The sequence below is a fragment of the Mus musculus genome, chromosome 5, assembly GCF_000001635.26.
Source record: "Mus musculus strain C57BL/6J chromosome 5, GRCm38.p6 C57BL/6J".
Classification (NCBI taxonomy): domain Eukaryota; kingdom Metazoa; phylum Chordata; class Mammalia; order Rodentia; family Muridae; genus Mus; species Mus musculus.
Window position 1 is genome coordinate 150,045,791 of NC_000071.6, and position 17,658 is coordinate 150,063,448.

A 17,658-nucleotide genomic window follows, 5' to 3' on the forward strand; every position below is an offset into this window, starting at 1 on the left:
GTGCCTGAGGCAGAAGAGGAGGACCATTAGCACATTCAAACAGGAGACCCAACACTGGGCACCTCTAACCACGCCCTTCTTCCTCGTCTGCATCCCTACTTTGGGTAGCTGTTATCTACAGGAAGAAGGCATGTGCAAACAGTTGTGTGATTGGTGCCCAAAAGGTAAAAGCTAGCCCTCCTTGCTGACAGTGTATCACCCTGAGACAGCACAGAACTTCCTGTCCACTGAATCTCCAGTCTAGACCCCTGTAAATCCCCATGGTGCAGTTTCGGTCATTCTGACCTTGAGAGAGAGAGAAAAAAATTACCCTACATCAAAATTTAGTTTTAATTGCCAGATGAATAAGCATTGCTCAATGAATATAAATTTCCTCTCACTGTGGATCAATTTTGTTATCTTAATAATCTCTTAAAGTGCGGGGATTTTCTAAAGTTGAAGAAGTAGTTTGAGACGACCTTTCAGAGAAATGAAATACAATTTATGGGGTCAGCTGTTTCCTTTGTCATGACCTCCATGGAAACCAAAAGCCGTTCTCCTCGCTGTAATGTAGCCTTATAAAAATTAGGTATTTCTTCTTAACCTCAGTTCTTGTTAAATGCAATCAATCATTGGCAATGAAATGTAATTAAAGGTGCCTGCCTAGCTCTGAAGTACATCGTGTCACACTTAAAAATAGCTCATGAACACGTGTGTCGTTAAAGTATGTATTTGCTTAGGTTTGGTACACAAGTTCCCAGTGTTCCGCTTGAAAAGTGAAGGCCGGGGATTCGTGATCCAGGAAGCTGTTCCTCGGTGAGCGGCTCAGTGTGACACGCACTTAACGGACTACTCATGTCTCAGTTTGAAATAGAATGAGACACTGCTTGCCAAATCATCGTGTTTCCATTCTCACACTTTAAATGGCTCTTCTGGAAGAAGGAAGTAGACACCAGGGGGAGAGCTTCAGTCCACGCCGGAGACTTGAGACCTGAGACTCAGTCTCTCCACAGCGACAGCCAACAGCTAAAGCTCAGACTAGCGGCTCTCTTCTATTTAAGGGGCTGCAATCTTAAGTCATGTTGGTGAGAGGAGACCAGTTTGTGGGTGGCCAAGGAATCAGGCAGGTCCTGGATTTGAACATATCTTTCCTTTGGCTTCTGATATGAAAGCACAAGGTTGAACTCCCGGTTTGCAATCGCACCCATCTCTTCTCCAAGTAGAAAAAGCATGGTGTCGCACCCTCTGGTTAAAAAAAATCATCTCAAATAAAATGAAACCAGCCTAGCTGGAGAGGGAATTTTATATTTAGGAGAAATCTCAGTGGGCCTCTTTACTAACATAGCATATTCCTTTCTGTTGTTTTGGTGTTCTTTGCGCTATCCAAATCACCACATTCTCTTTCATGCCTCTGCTCTTCTGACAGATACCAATCTCTGTCTGTCTATTTGTCTGTCTGTCCTATGCAGAGTAGGAGTTTCTGCCACACTGGGAAGCATCTCCCCACAGGCATGGGGCAAGAAGCAGGCATATGGGGTCAGAGGGAGGAGTTCGGATGCAGGAGCTCATATTTCCTCTCAAGTTTCCTTTGCAGGATTGGAATTGGTGCTTTGTATGTGGGCACAGGTGTAGTGCAGATGCCCTACATCAGTTCCCACATGTGCATATGCATGAAGTATGACTGCTTTTGCACTGAGGATGGTGGTCTTGGTTTCTTCCTCCTATGCCTTGGGATGTAAGAATGTTCAACTCCTGTTATTTTTGCAACATACTCGTGGTCCCAAGGGAATAACTGCAGTAGAATGAAGTTCAAAATCTAGTTAGACAGCAGATACATGCATGTTCTGCCCATGGTTTTGTAGTAGTCATTAGCACAGCCTTGTGCAATGCTGTAAGCATTGCTGCAAACAGAAATGAGGGACATCAAAGCAAAGTACATTATGTAGGAGTTGGCAGTGTAGCTCAGTAGTAAAATGGTTGCCTAGCCTGCCTGAGGGTTCAGTCCTCAGCGTAACACACACACACAAAGAGATATATACACAGAGACTACATACACAGAGACACAAAAACATACATACACACAGAGATAGACACACACAGACACGCAAACACAGAAACAGAGACATACATACACACAAGAACACATACAAGACAGACAGACACACACACACACTATACAAATAAAAAACCCACTAATGTAGTCATCACTACTGACAGCATGGCTGTTTCCTGCCCAGGCTGGGTTTAGAAAATACAAATTCAGGGCTGACTTCCTATGGTATAATAAAGGCACGAAGTGTGTGTTCTTCCCACAGATGCCCCAATCCTGCTATTCCTGCACCAATTCTGTATTTTCAAGTTGCTGTGACTCAGGGTCCTGGACGTTGACAGAGCATAGCAGCCCTGGTTGAGCAGCAGCTGGAACCCTGAACACAGGGCTGGTTCACTTGTTTCTTGCTCTACAACTAGAAAAGACACAAAGGGCTCCTCTTTTGTCCCTGAGAACACAATGAAGATGAATGAGGAACTAAAGGTGCAGTGTGGTGCTAACATAGTCCACAGAAAGGCCACTCGGTCTCTGATGGCCAGCAGCTACTACAAGCTAGAAAGGATGGCTGCTGGAGCTCCTGACTGAATAAAAGAAGACTAGCTGCAACACACACACACAAACATGCATGCATGTGCACACATACATACATACACATACACATGCACACATGCACACACACATGCACACATACACCACACACATATACACACATGCACACATATACACACACACACATGCGTACACACACACACACCACACGCACGCATACATCCACACACAAGACTTCAGTGGTACAGATCATAGATGGCCAGTCTTCATCGCATGCCTTATCTTGCTTCATCCAATTTCACCCACTGCCTTTAGGTGGAAAAAGCAAAACTGCTCACTACATAACAATTTAAGCTTAAAACCCACGCACTGTAATCACCTGACTTTCCTGTCTTGCTCCTACAGATACCTTCAGCACAACTGCATCACACACATCTCCAGGAGAGCATTCCTTGGATTACATAATCTACAAATACTGTGAGTAACTCCTCCATCACTATCCCATGGGTATCATTTGAAGAAAAGACTGCAAAGGTAGCCTCAGGCAGAGGTGGGGTCCATGCTGAACCGAGGGGTGCCGAGAAACAGAAGAAATCTTAGAAGAATACAGGGTAATCATGTTAGGGTTTGGGGTATAGCTCAGAGCACTTGCCTAATGTGAGATTCGAGGACTCAGGTTTGATCTCCTGTGCCAACAAAATTAAAAAACAAAAAAAAAAAACTTATATTCTCCTCATTGTATGTATTATCATCCAAGGTTAACATTTTCTTATTGTTGTTAGACTACTTCCACAGCATCTCAGTATTTTATCCACCCCTCCACCCCCGCCATTGCTCAATGAATATATATACATATATAGTAACGTACCAAGAATATAACCAAAAAAGGACACAAGTAAGAACTGCTCTATATATTCTGTTGTCTTTCTTTATACTCCAACCTAATGTACCATTCCCCAATATTGTTCTTGGCTGCATTGCTCGCCCTGGTCATACTGTGACCCTGTCTGGGCTTGTAGTTCTGGGTGCTTCACAGTTGCCCCCTCACCCCATCCCCTGCCATCCCTCCCCCACCTCCTGCCTCGGCTGCTTCTCATTCAGAACATGCTTGAAGAAGCAGACACCCAGACTCTAAAATCCCATCAGTCTAATTGTATGTGGCTGACTGGAGTGTGGAGTTTGCCTACTGAACCCGCCCGTATTGTTTGTAGGTATCTCAGCCATAACTGCATTACCTCTCTCAGGCCTGGGATATTCAAAGACTTGCATCAGCTTGCTTGGCTGTAAGTATCTTGGCTTTTCTCTCTCCTACAAATGGTCACAGTCTTAGTGATTTACAACAATCATCTGGAGCATTTTGCCGGAGCAATTCAGACATGATTAGGTCAGGTGATGGTTGGGCAAAACAGGAACCTGGCCGTGTCATTACAGGGGAGCCTCAGCACCCAATGACAACATGGCCAAGCCAGGCAGCCATCCAAGGTCACCAAGAACAGAAAGTCCTTGACCCCAGCACTATTGACATCTTGACGTATTTAATTCTTTTCTCCAGAGAAGACAGGGTGCCCTGTGCGTTGCAGGAGGCCTCTGCTCACTCCGTGCCAGCGATGCAATTTCTCTTAAGAGTTGTGACAACAGAAAAGTATCTCCAACATTGTCATGTGCCCCTGAGAGGGAAGAACTCCTCTCTGGTCTGGGGCTTGCTCTGGTCCCCAAGGCAGCCAGAGAAAAGCTTGAGGTTCTAACACCAGGCATCTTCCCCCCTGAGCCAACAGCGCCATCTGCAGGCAGCTCCCAGCAGCTGCTCATGTTTTCCTTGGCACACTAAGTGACTGGGCTGTGGAAGGCTCTGTTGCCTTGTTCAGTGGGGGCAAATTGGCCCGACTGATGGAAAGTCCAGGGCTTCAGCTTCATCTAGACCTGTGCGAGCCTGGTCGACGGGCTAATGTTCCAACCAACTTCCTTATCCCTTGTCTCAATGACTCCTTCTTTTCAAGGAATGTTATGGGCACTCTGTCACATGTCCTGTCTCTGTGGGTAACAGACACACACATAATGCAAAATTGTATGTCCAGGCAAAAACACCCATAACCATAAAACAAAAATAAAATTTTAAAATGTGATTTTTTTTCTAAGAATTATACTATCATTTACTCTTTGAGGGGCACAAGACAGGGTCTGTTAAAGGTTTGCACTTGCCTGTTGGTGCTTTATCCACGATGCCACACGAATTCCTCAAAATACATATTCCCATGCTAAGGGAAAGAGGGAGCAAGGGGAGAAAATGAGAAATGGGAGGGGCATGGCAGGGGAGGGGCATGAAGTCCCACCCTCACTGAGGAGCTATTGGCAATCAATAGCTGTTAGAAGAGTGAGAAACAGTTTTCTCTAAGGGTGTGGCTATTGGTAGAACCATGCTCCATTGGACATTTCCCACACCAGAGAGTATATGGGCAGCACATTCTGGATTCGAAGGATTTAAAAATAAAAAGGATACAAAGTTTGTGTAAGTAGGGAATGGGGAGGAGGGACCAGGAGGAATGGGAGGAGGAAGATGGGCACGCCCATTGCAAGTAAAAAAAAATCATTGTTTTTCTTTTTTGGAAATAGAAAAATTAGCATGTGAAAAAGATGACCTATCTAACCAGTCATTAAGGAAACACATTTTAAATTTTTCTGATAGATAAAAGCATGAAAATTGTTCATATTAGCAGGCACCGTGTGCAGTTCCAAGATACGCAAACACTGTGTGATGCATAAATCTGGTTCAATACTTCTGTCTCTTCAACCATATGTTATTTCTTCTCTGTGATGAAGATATAGAATTCCCTTCAGACATGAACAGCTCATAGCCGTTATGTTATGTGAGGTGTGGGGGTGGGGTGGGGTGGGGTGTTCATCCCTCCTCCGTTCAGCCAGGAAATGCTTGTCAGGCAGATGCAGAGAGAGAGATCATGCCCAACTTGATATGTGCTGGGAGAAGAGCTACAGGAATCTAGAGGAGACTGTCCCATCCTAGAATCAAGGAACAGACAATTGTGTCCCATGGGGAAGGAACACCTGTGTCCCATGGGGAAGGAAGGAACTGGTCAAGTGTTGAGAGTCTGCTTTCTCGTGGGTCTTTTATATTTTCCCTGGGTTTCTTTCAGAAATATCCCTAACATTGGAAACATTTTGATGTGTTTTGTCAGAATTTTAGATGACAACCCGATCACCAGAATCTCACAGAAGTCCTTTATGGGGTTAAACTCCTTGTTTTTCTTGTAAGTATCCTTCCTCCCTTCCTCCCTTCCTCCCTTCAGACTATAGTTATTGTTGCTAAATCAAAGGCAGTGGCTGGACCGCTTACGATGCATATCTTAAGCTTGCTGCTCGCTGCTGTTCATCTCCTCTCGTCTCCTAAAGGAATAAGCCATGTTTTCATCTGCAGCGGTTGAACAAAAGTTTGTTTTTATTTCCTGAAACCCTAGTTAAACTGAATGAAGCATAACAGGATCACACAGGAGCATAGAAGCACAGTTCCAACTCCGTTTTTTAAAAGATTTGTTATTTTTATTTCTTGGGCACAAGTGTCTTGCCTGCCTGCTTGTCTGTGTACAACATGCATGCAGTGCCCACAGGGGCCAGAAGAGGGCAGACAATCCCCTGGGACTAGAGTTACAGTCGGTTGTGAGCAGCCAACTGAAGCAGGGTCCTCTGCAAAAGCAGCCAGTGCTCTCAGCCACTGAGCCATCTCTCCAGCCTCCAACTCCGTTTTCACTAGAGGAAAGTGACAGCCAATGACAATTCCAAGTTTTACCTACGGACGGAGCCTGTTTCCCACTTGTGCTTCCATTGTTAATATCCTAGGATAACTGCCAGGCAGGTGGAGGCTTGCCATGTTCCTTTACAGTGGATGATGCAGCATCCACTGTGACTGCTCCATTCATCACAGGGACTACAGCATCACAAGTTAGTCGTGTATCTTAGCATGTTCACCGTCTGTTTGCTTTCGACAGTCCCCCTTGCTGTCACATCTTCCGTTTAGTGCTGTTTCCAGTGTGGCTCTTTCACATAGTAATTGATTAATAAACTCTGAGGAAACATCTCAAGAACTAATGGCTCTGTAAATCACATACTCCTCTTGCAGCACACAAGGGGAGCCGTCATGAACTTCACAGTTATTGCCTGCTACTTGCTTTAGTTTTACATCTTAAAATTAAGTTGAGGAACCCTTGTCTTAGGATGCACACCAAACGCACACAACCAGAGGCTGGCAGCACTAAGGTGTGCTTCACACACACACACACACACACACACACACACACACACACACACACGTAAGCACTGTGTAAAGGCATAGTTATATACAAAGACTTGATCCTGGTATATAAATTACAGTGGACAATTTTCAAAACTGTGGGAGAGCAGAACTCCTCTTGTTAATGTAGCTTAGTAATTTTGTGTCTAACCGCTGTTTTCTCTGTGTGAAGGTCCATGGTGGGTAACCGGCTCGAGGCCCTTCCTGAAACATTGTGTGCTCAGATGCCTCAACTCAACTGGGTGTGAGTATTCTTTAGGGATTGAACCTGTTCTGTGCTAGGAAGGAGGCAAGACGTGGATTCTAGGATGTCTCTCCCAATCCAAAGTCTAACGGTTACTTCCCGTTTTTTAAAGCTTTTTCAAGGAGTGAGGGGGCAGCAGGGAAGTGGTATACACTTGCTGAGATAAGTTTATCTTATTCCACAAGATAAGCTTGTGGAATAAAATGATTAAGTATCTTTTGAGAATAGCTGGAACACGTCACTTGGGAGGTTGAGGCAGGTGGATTGAGAGTTTAAACCAGGCCTAGATTACAGAGTGATTTCTCTGCCTCAAAAGGAAAACAAAAGAGGTCTAAATAGATGGTCCAGTAGTTAAGAGTGCTGGCTGCTCTTTGGGAGGTCGTGGGTTCAAGTCCCAGCAGCCACACAGCAGCTCACAACCACCTGTAACTCCAGTTCCAGGAAGTCTGATGCCCTCTTCTGTATTCTGCAGGCACCGGGCATATGCTACACAGACTTGAATGCAGGCAAGACCCTCCTACATGTTACATAAAAAGAAACAAATCTTTAAGAACTAAAATAAAAAAGTCCTTGGAGTATACCCAAACATGTAAGGCTTTGCTCAGCCTTCTGCAGCCAACCCGAACTTACCACACAGTCAGCCCACGGACAGCAGAATTTTCTGCTCTTTCTGTCAGCACCTAGTTCCACGAGTCCACTGTAACTCAGCTTCTCTTCTCTTGCTTGTTCTAGCCAAACTGACTAACAACACATCAGTGCTGATGTGATATTGTCTAAGAAGGGACATTCACAGTCTCTGTGTGTTTACTTTACAAAGGCTTGCTTTTACCAAGTAATTTTATTATCCCTTAACTGTTTCTCCCAGCGCCACCATCCCTTGCCTGTCCACTTTTTCCCACCGTCCTTCATACACCCCTTCTGTCGAGACGCAGCAAACCACAGTTCTCAGCCATTTCTAGGCTCATGTGCTTCTTGAAGCTGGGAAAGTCTTCCTCCGTCATTCCTTTAGCTAAACTCTAACATTCCCTTTCAACGCCCAGAATATCACCCTCGGAACGCTGTCTCCACACATTGGTCTGCTTCAGTGAATGCCTATGTGTTTCCAGGCACAGGGATATACCACGCCCAATCAGGACTGAGACCATGCCTACCATGTGATAGGTGACCAGTAAACCTTTGTTAGATACTTGTGCTAAGCCACTCCCACTCTTTCTTGCCTTGTAACTAATACCTACTTGAGAGTCTCATGGCTTCACCACCACCCACTATTCCATGCCTCGTGTGACTCACTCATACGTGTCAGGTGGAAACAGAGGGGTCAGAAGTTCAAGGCCACTCTTAGCTACATAGTCTCCTAGTCTCAAAAATACTTAGGAATTTAACATATTCATTTATGTACTGGGAAACAGAAAAGAGAAGGGGCGGGTAGATCTCACGGATGAGGCCTAACCAGGTTGTTTAACAAGGCTCTGCCTCAAAAAGAGAGAAAAAGACAAGAAATGGTGGTGCACACCTTTAATCTTAACACTCAGAAGGCAAAGGAAGGTGGATCTCTGTGAGTTTGAGGCCAGTCTGATCTACATAAGAGTTCTAGGCCAGCTAGGCCTATATAGTTAAATGAGACAGAGACAGACAAAGAGCAAGAGACAGAAAGAGAAAGACAGAGACAGAGACTATTAGAAAAACTCGTTTAAAAGTTTGCTTTCTCTTCTCACTCCCTGCCTCACTACACGGCTAAAAATGAGAATTACAGAGGTTCTCGAGGCCATTCCCAGAGTGTGTAGGATGGCAGCTGTGCCAAGGGTCCAGCTGGCAGGAAGCAGTGTCCCCATGAGGGCTCTCTGGAGTTCTGAGGACGTTTCTGAGCAGCTCAAGGAGGCCATACCAAGAGAAGCCTCTGACCCAGCAGGTCTGCCGGGGAGCCTGGGAGTCTACGAGTCTAGAAAGTTCCCTGGCTCTGAAGCTGCGCCCCTGGCACACACAGAGTAGTACTATATTGGGCATCATCCTCTCCGTGGAGGGCCATGTAGAAGAGACCTACAAACGTTTTCATATCACACAGACCAAGATTCATGTTCTAAGTCTGGTGAACGGTCTGTGCAGGACAATGTTGGTTCAAGCTTCACCAAGATACTGATTGGCATGGGGTCAGAATGTGGGGCAGTGGTCCAGATTGCCACATGACACGTGAGTGTCTGGCCTTTGGAGTCAGAAAGATCTGATGGGGAAAGACTATTCTGACACTTACCAAGTGTACGGCGAGCTGGAAATGATAACCCCAGCCTCCCAGAGGCCTGACGTTCGTGTGTTGAATGGGGCTTAATGATGCCACACCCTGCAGGAATGCTTCATAGACACTGGAGTTCTACCAGCCCAAGGGAGGGGGACTAATGAAATCCAGCATATAGCATAGTGTCTTAGTCTTTACTGTCACCAAGGCTACTTATAGGAGAGCGTTTATTTTGTCCTTACATTTCCAGAGGGTCAGAGTCTATGGTGCAGTGTGAAGGTGGCAGGCAGCAGGTGGCCAGAACAGCAGCTGAAAGCTAACATCTAGAACCCCAAACAGGAAGCAAAGTGGCAAGAGTCTTTTGAAACCTCACTACCCAACCCCCAGTGAAATACTTCCTCCAGCAAGATCACACCTCCTAGTCCTCCCCCTAAGAGCCACCTACTGGTACCAAGTATTCAAATGACTGAGACTCATCCAAACCACCAAGGGGAGCTAACAGCATGGTGCCCAGCCAAGAGAGATACTCCCACCCCAAATATCTAATGGTTCTTCCCTTAGGTTTATTGCTGTTGTTTTATCATCAGTTGGAAAGAAAACAGAAACCATATAAATTATAGAAAGCCCACAAACATTAGGAAAGATGCCAAAAAGAAAAAGACCTGAATTAAGGGAAGAAAAGTTCAGAACTGTTCTATCAATGAGAAGCATCCATTAGCAGATGATTTATACAAAGGTGTCTGAAGTGTCTCCTTCTGTGGCTTTCAGGGATCTGGCAAACAATGGAATAAAGTACATAACGAACTCCACCTTCCTAACGTGCGACTCGCTCACGGTTCTGTAAGTACACGTGCACTTCGGTACGAGAGGCCCGTAGATTGGGAGAGTTGAGGAAAAGGATGACCCTGGATTTCAAAGTACTGCTTTGTGTCCAGCCTTGATGTGAATGTTCAGTAGTGGAAAAGGGCAAAGAATGATGTGTTTATTTACCGTGAAATGAAATCGCTTTACTGCACAGTGGCTAGACTCATCAATTGGGTCTGTGTTCCTGAAGAAAGTGAGAGCAATTTACTGCATTCCGATTGGTCATAGACTCTGACTGACAATTCTGATGGCTGTTTGTGCCTGTCCTGGGGGGCGGGGAAGGGCAGGTGAACTGGCCAATCGGCACCTTGTCATTCCTGCTATAAGAAACACAACTAGTTTGTGTTTCTGGCAGTTGGAGTTTTCTGGGGATAGCAGGCACTCAGCAATGCTTGTTGATTCCACAGGTGACCAGAGAAAAATAAGGGAAAAGAAAATTTTTTTTAAAAGACAGTTTTAAGAATGATCAGAAACCAGACAAGGTGTAACTTCTCAGACCACCCTCGTGCTCAGAGCTGCTCCAGCAGTGCTTCCTGAGGGACTGAGGGACTGGGGGATCCTCAGGAGCAAAGTTTTCCTTGGCTCCGTTACAAACCAGAAAACTATCCCGTTGAGCCCTCAAAGGAGGCTTATTCAATGGCATCCTAGTGAGCGGTGGCATCTCCCAGCAGGAGATTGGGACAGCAGACAAAAAAAACAAACAAAAAAAAAACAAACAAAAAACAAAAAACAAAAACAAACAAACAAACAAAAAACCAGTGCTGACTCTCACCATGTTTTACAGGTTTCTGCCTAGAAATCAAATTGGTTTTGTTCCAGAGAAGACATTTTCTTCATTAAAAAATTTAGGAGAACTGTAAGTAGCATGGTCCACTAGGAAGAATATGATTGCTCTCTTCCAAGATTATTAATCTAAATGACGAGGGAGACTTTCTTTCTACTTGGAACAACCAAACTTCTGTAGACTACTAGATACTGAAAACCAATGAAGGAAGCACACATGATCCTGACGTCAAGAGCACATTACAGTCATGTGCTGGGATTGACAGGGGAGCCAGGCCACCCTACCTTCTCTGCCTATTTTCCTTGGGTCACTGTCATGTATATGTGTGTTGGGGACGAGGTGAGCTTTCTGCAGCCTCAAACACGTGGATGGTATTTATCTAATGGCTGCTATGGCTAACTCCCAATGGATGCCAGATGAAGAGCGACTTGATTGATGTGTTGTTAGCTGACTGTATCTGACCAGAGGGATGGTTATCCCGAGTGGTTAGCAGGTGAAGCATATCAGATACTCTGCATGTCGGATATTTACAATACAATTCATAATAGCAGCAAAATTACAGTTGTAAAGTAGCAATGAAATAATTCTATGGATGGGGTCACCACAACAAGAGGAACTGTATTAAGAGGTGTCAGCGGTAGGAAGGTTGAGAACCACGCAGCAGAATGGATGCAGACATGGATTCAGGGAGCTACCTAGCATTAGATCAGTTGCCCTGGGCACAGGTTCGGATAGCAGAGAGCACGGATAGAAGCAGACTCTGGGTGTGCGTGAATTCATGTGTGCTTACTCTTTGTCCTTCCTGGGAATTCAATTGGTCCCAGCAAGCACTCTAGTGCCATGGGAAGCCCACCCTATTTGGCTGCAGTCCACCACATAGAATGCTAAGCAGCAGTTTGCTGCAAATGTGCTTATTCTAGCTAGAATTTTCCATCTTAATAATAGTGGCCACCCCAACAGCCAGTCCTAAGGTCGGCTTCCTCTGCTCCCTCCTAAGGCTAAGTGTTCTCAGACCCTGATCCCTGTTAGTGTTTCTGAGGAGCCCCCGCCAGCCCTCACATGGTTCAAGTGGACACCTCCCTCCTCTTTCAGTAACTGTCACCCTTTCATCTCAAGCACTGCATCCGCTCACCTGCTCGGTTCTCAACCGTCAGCATCAAAGAGGAGACTTGTTCAGTGCAGGTTGCCGGCCCCCTGGGGGTGGGTGCCTGCAATGTGACATTTCTAGAAACATCCCCCAACCCCCACCCCCATGATCTCAATGCTTTGACTGCCTGCGCTCTGGAAAGATGAGACCTCGAAGCTTGTGCATGGCCCTCATATCTTCCACCCAGGGACTCACGCATTTCCTCTCCATCTCGCAATATAGTTTTGTCTTCCACTCATGCTGAGTCACTTGTGGGTGTCCCTGAGGATGGTAGCCAGGGCCGTGCTTTTTCTAGTCATGCTTTACTCTCACCTGAAAAGTTGTACTTCCTTTACTAACCCTATAAAACCAAACACTTCGTCTGTCTTCTAGCACTTCCTAATTTCCATAAACCTGGACTGATGGCTCCACCCCTTGTCATTCACGTTTTATTTTGTTGTTGTTGTTGTCGTTGTTGTTTTTCCCTTCCCTTACGATATAGATTACTTGTTCGTTTTCTGCCCCTGTCACAACATAGCTGAGGCTGGGTACCTTTATCAAGAAAAAAGGTTTGTTAAGCCCACGGTTTTAAAGTCCAACACCAGTCAGATTCACCAGTTCAGCCTCTGCTGTAAACATCATGACAAGGATGTACACAGAGGCTTCACGGTGAGATGGGATGCCAAAGAGATAGTCAGAGGTCAGACCTGCTGGGGCTCTTCTCTTGCAGGACCTATTCAGGATCCCACAATATTTTCTGAGAGTATCTATCAGTGGCCTACACACTCCTCACTGGGCGCTTCCTCTTGAAGGCTCCACCATGGCAACGCTATAGATCAAGCCTTCCATACATAACACCTGGGGAGCAGGCCATGCCCAAACCTTAACCCTGGCTGTTACTTTAAGTAAACTTTTTTTAAAGGGAAAAATCTCTATAGTTATTTCTAGCCAGCCAGCCCATATCTACTGCAAGATATCAACAATAGTTAAAATTTTATACTTTGGGATCTGCAGAGATGGCTTAGCAGGTAAGAGCACTGGCAGCTCTTCTAGAGGACCCGTGTTGGGTCTTAGCACCCACATGGAAACTTTCAACCATCGGTAGCTCCAGTTCTGGAGGACCTGATGCCCTCTCCTGGTCGTCATGAGAACTGCATGCATGTGGTATGCATGCATCCAGGCAAAACACCCAAAAAACGGTTTTTAAAAGTTATTTTCCTTCATCCTTAATTAGGCGATTGTACACAGGTTTAATCCTTCCTTAACACTATCTCTACTCAGAGATGTTCCAGACCCTCCACAGATTTGTGTCTCCAATTGCAACAGATCTCTTTGCTGCAGTCTCTAGAGTCATTACCCTATGACTCTTTCTAGATTGGACAATGGTATATCTCATTAGAACAGAACTATATAAGAATGCATTTAAACTACCATCAAATGTAGCTCAGTGGAAAGGCACTTGACCAGCATGCACGAGGTCTAAGGTTCAATCCCCAGTAATAGGGGTGGGGTATATTTAAAATATATAAGTTTATCTAGTCAGGATTGTCTGAGCAGCTAGTGAGTGGCTGACACCCATTTAGATGGAATGCAGTATAAATAGAAGATCCAAGACTTGACCTCAAAAAGATCAGCTGGATAAACATGTGGAATGAGTGGGAATCACACAGTGTACTCCAAAGAGGAAACGAGTTAGAGATCTCAGAGCCAGAATGTGCTGGCAACAGGGTGAGAGGAAATTCCAGACAGGAACTGGATGAGCAGGATGCCACATGGTCTGCCAGCGATGGAAATCAATCCCCTCGCTGACTCATGGGGTCTTGCCATGTCATGAGTTCGAAGCCTGGTTGGACTGGACTCGTGTTTTCTCTTGCGTCGAGTGGGAAGACGGTAACGGTGGGGAGAGACATCCCTGACATTTATCCCCAGTGTAATTGTGTTTGGTTTTCACTGTCATCAACAGGGACCTGTCTAGCAATATGATAACAAAACTCCCAGTCCACCTTTTCAGCGACCTTCATCTTCTCCAGAAGCTGTAAGTTCCCCTGTCTTGTCATCAGATTTAAGTGGCAACATCTCAGCCTTCCAAAATAATAATAACAGCCATACTTATTATCCCCTCCCTTCCTCTAATGGTAAATAAGGAACCTGTCATCCAACCCTCTTCTGTATGTCCACAAGAACCAGTTTGGAAGTCTCAAACAACTTCAGTCTCTGTAAGTAAAGCATGCTAATTGTGCCAGTTACCATGGTAGGGAGGCTATCTTGCTTAGAGACAGATTTGATTCTAAGTGGGTGTTTCTCATGATGGGGCAGGCATCCCAGGAGGTGTGTCCAAGGAATCCTGACCACCACTGTCCTCTGTCAATTGTGAACTAAGTCATAGCAAAGCTGCTGTTTGAAACTGCATATACATCCATCCAGAGAACTGTGCTCAGAGGGAAAATCTAATCATGGTCTTCGTGAAGAATTAAGTATGCGATAACTTTGTTTTGGAAAAGATTCACAGACATAAATTCTCTAAGACTTTCTTTCTTTTCCTCTGTCCCATCTCCTTTAAGAAATTATAGGATAAAGATAGATCTTTACTTTTTAATTAACAAGAACATTCCCACAAAGACAAACATTCAAACAATTTAGTGTTGTTCGGGTATTTTACAACTTCAGCCAATTTAGTTCCAGTGTTACCAAAACTCCTGCCAATTCCTCTTTATAAATGTTGTGATTCCTTCCCCCTGGGTAACCATCTGTTGGCTAAAATGTACTTGTCTTGACCCAAAACCGTATTATATTACCTATTTCAGCCTGACACAGTTTTTTCTTTGACTCCAAAGACTGATGTTTTTGTTTTGTTTTGCTTGTTTAAAAAGTAGGGCTTTTGACTGTTTAATATTCTGAGACAAGGTCTCCCACAGCATGGGCCAGTCTCCAGCTTAGTATGCAGTTGAGGGTGACCTTGAACTTCTGACCCTCCTGCCTCCACCTCCCAAGTGCTGAAGTCACTGGTTTGTTCCACTACACCAGAGACAACACTAAATATCACACTCCTTTTTGTTAAATAGATTTCTATTTCTAGTCTAGTAGACATCTATTTAAAAACACATGACTTAGCAGTCCTTTAGTCAGTGTCAGTGGGCACCCACTGATGGGCAGCATGGTCTTTGTTTTTAGGAAGCTTGAGTGTAATTAGCCAAAGCCTATAAATATCGTGTTGTGATTGTTCTAAAGACTTATTATTTATTAGTGGTAAAGGTGTAAGACCCCTGAAGCTGGGCCTCAGCTCAAGTCCGGGGATGAGCTGGCTAGCACCCCAATGACCCGAGAGAAAACCGCACCTGATGAAAACTACAAGAGATTTTATTATCAGCTAGCTGAGGACGAAGTCCCTCTGCCGTGCAGGGCAGGGGAGTTCGACCCTGAGCGGTGACAGTAGGGGCCTTTTAACAGATAGCTGAGGAATTGGGAGGAGTTGGGAGGAGAGTTGGGAGGAGAGTTCTTCTCTTCCGGGTGTCCTTGGTGAAATTTACAGGGCAGGAGTGGGAAGTGAGTTCTTTCTGAATTTTTATCTCCGTGTCCTCAGCACAGGAAGGCAGGCATCTCTGGTTGTAAAGTATAGAAACAAAAGGGCTTTTTGCTGGCTATAGAGAACAAAGAGCTTCTTTCTGGCTGTATTTTTAGAGATCAGGGAAAACAAGCTTGGGGAACGTCCAGGGGCTTTACCTTCTAGGTAGAAACGCTCTAAGTCGGGGTCTTACAAAGGCAGGTATGTGAATATGCACACCAGCAGCTTTGGAAGCCAGGGGTGGACACTGGATCTCTGGAACTGGAGTTACAGTTGTGAGCCACCTTGTGGGTGCTAGGAAGTGAATCTGAGTCCTCTGGAAAAGCAGCCAGTGCTCTTAACCACTGAGATAGCTCTCCAGCCCTAACCTGCTGCTAAGTTAAAACAGCCGACTTCCGGCCTTCAACATGATTCTTCCCTAGATGGACAATGTCATCATAGTTCATTATAAAGACCCAACTACATGGGACTGTTTTCCTCCCGGCCCCACGCTCCCCAGAATAACGACCCACTCAAAATATATTTACAAAGATCTAGATCATAGAGCTAGGCACGTTCCATGACTAGCTAATAATTTAAAATAACCAACTTACACTACTCTACATTCTGCCACGTAGCTGGTTACCTCTGCTCGACTACCACACATCCTTCTACCTCACATCTTCCCCAGCGACTCTTCCCACGCCTGGCTCTATCCCAGAATTCTTTCTGCCTACCGGAAGTCCCACCTTCTGTTCTACCTTTTCTTATAGGCCGTAAGTTTTTTGATTGACAGGTGATGCATTCGTACACTACACAAGATATTCACTCTGCTCTGAATTCCTTGCACAAAGCAGTCCTGTGTAAGAATGTATTTAAATCGCTGGGGAATGTAGAATGCAGACCACTTGATCCGCATGAGGTGCTAGGTTCACTGCACCATATTTCTAAACAGAAAATTCTCCCGCTGCTGTCTGATCCCTTTCTCAAAGTAGTAACTGTAAGGTACGCATTCCTCTCTTCATTCTCTCACTTATTTATCGTCTAATTGTTTGTTTCTAAGACTCACTCGAATACATACCTCACCAACACTAACTGGACATCAGTTCAGATATTGGACATCCTTACATACAAGCTGTAGCGAGCCCTGTGCTACAGCAACCACATAATCCACATAAAATGTCAGTGGTGATAAGCGAATAAGAAAGCTGAAGAGTTCTCCCAAAGGGGCCACATGATGATTCTGTAGCATCAGCATCTCTTCACGTTTTAATTCTGTTCTAGAGAGTAAAGGAACTCTTCTGCGAAGGAGCCACTGAGCCAAGGAAAATTTAAAAACATTGAAAAAAAAAAAAAACACTTTATTTGGGTCCGCTAAAAGTATCAGGATAAACCCTGCTTTTTAAAGGTGTCTTTCAAGCACGTGCTGCAAGCAGGAGGTTCTCACTGCCTTTCACACCCCTTCCCCCGTTTGCTTCCGGAGAGTTCTGTGTCTATTCCTGTACACTATCCTGAAGGGATCTCTGAGACCCGGACCTTCCGAAGTGCCTGGATAAACTCAGAATGTCCAGGGCTCTAACCACCGAGCCATCTCTCCAGCTAACTCAGAATGCCCGGATGCCTGCTGGTCCCTCTGGGGTCTTAGTAAATAATGCTTCTGAGTACCATCTTCCCACTGCCTCCCGGGTTCCGCTCCAAAGACACACAGGCCAGGGAGAAATGAATATTCAAGCCCAGATTCCCATCAGACTCACTTTAATGATGTTTTCAGATTGGAAATTCTAGCTATGAAACCTTTAAACTTCTATGTCAGCGCTGATTAAATCAAAGTCTAAAAATAACGTTAAGCTCACATCAGACACCGCTGCCACTTGATCGATCGATTATTTATTTATTATTTCTGGAGGTGGAAGCTAGAATCTTGTGTTTGTCCGGCAAGTATGTAACCACTCTCTCAGCCCCTTGCCATATCAAAACCAGTTTTATATTAA

The 17,658-nt window shown here is 45.0% G+C and overlaps 1 protein-coding gene and 1 long non-coding RNA gene across 8 annotated transcripts in view; one reads left to right on the forward strand and one right to left on the reverse strand.

Moving 5' to 3' along the window:
- The window catches only part of Rxfp2 (relaxin/insulin-like family peptide receptor 2), a 63,876-nt gene that overhangs the window by 27,116 nt on the left and 19,102 nt on the right, over positions 1-17,658 (forward strand). For 4 of the 7 annotated variants that reach the window (NM_080468.2, XM_011241023.3, XM_011241022.2 and 1 more), the window contains 8 exons: positions 2,984-3,055; positions 3,790-3,861; positions 5,770-5,841; positions 7,051-7,122; positions 10,121-10,192; positions 11,001-11,072; positions 14,090-14,161; positions 14,271-14,342. In NM_080468.2, the coding sequence (NP_536716.2) occupies positions 2,984-3,055; positions 3,790-3,861; positions 5,770-5,841; positions 7,051-7,122; positions 10,121-10,192; positions 11,001-11,072; positions 14,090-14,161; positions 14,271-14,342 (576 nt within the window). Of the gene's footprint in view, positions 1-510; positions 1,715-2,983; positions 3,056-3,789; positions 3,862-5,727; positions 5,842-7,050; positions 7,123-10,120; positions 10,193-11,000; positions 11,073-14,089; positions 14,162-14,270; positions 14,343-17,658 lie in introns of those variants that run through there. The other 3 variants (XM_006504911.4, NM_001289566.1, NM_001289564.1) reach the window with 3 other exon arrangements.
- Positions 15,698-16,410, reverse strand: Gm38755. Its single transcript, XR_868745.3, has 3 exons — positions 16,282-16,410; positions 15,847-15,949; positions 15,698-15,725 (listed from the first exon to the last, which is right to left on the reverse strand). It is a non-coding gene; the product is annotated as a predicted gene, 38755 (long non-coding RNA).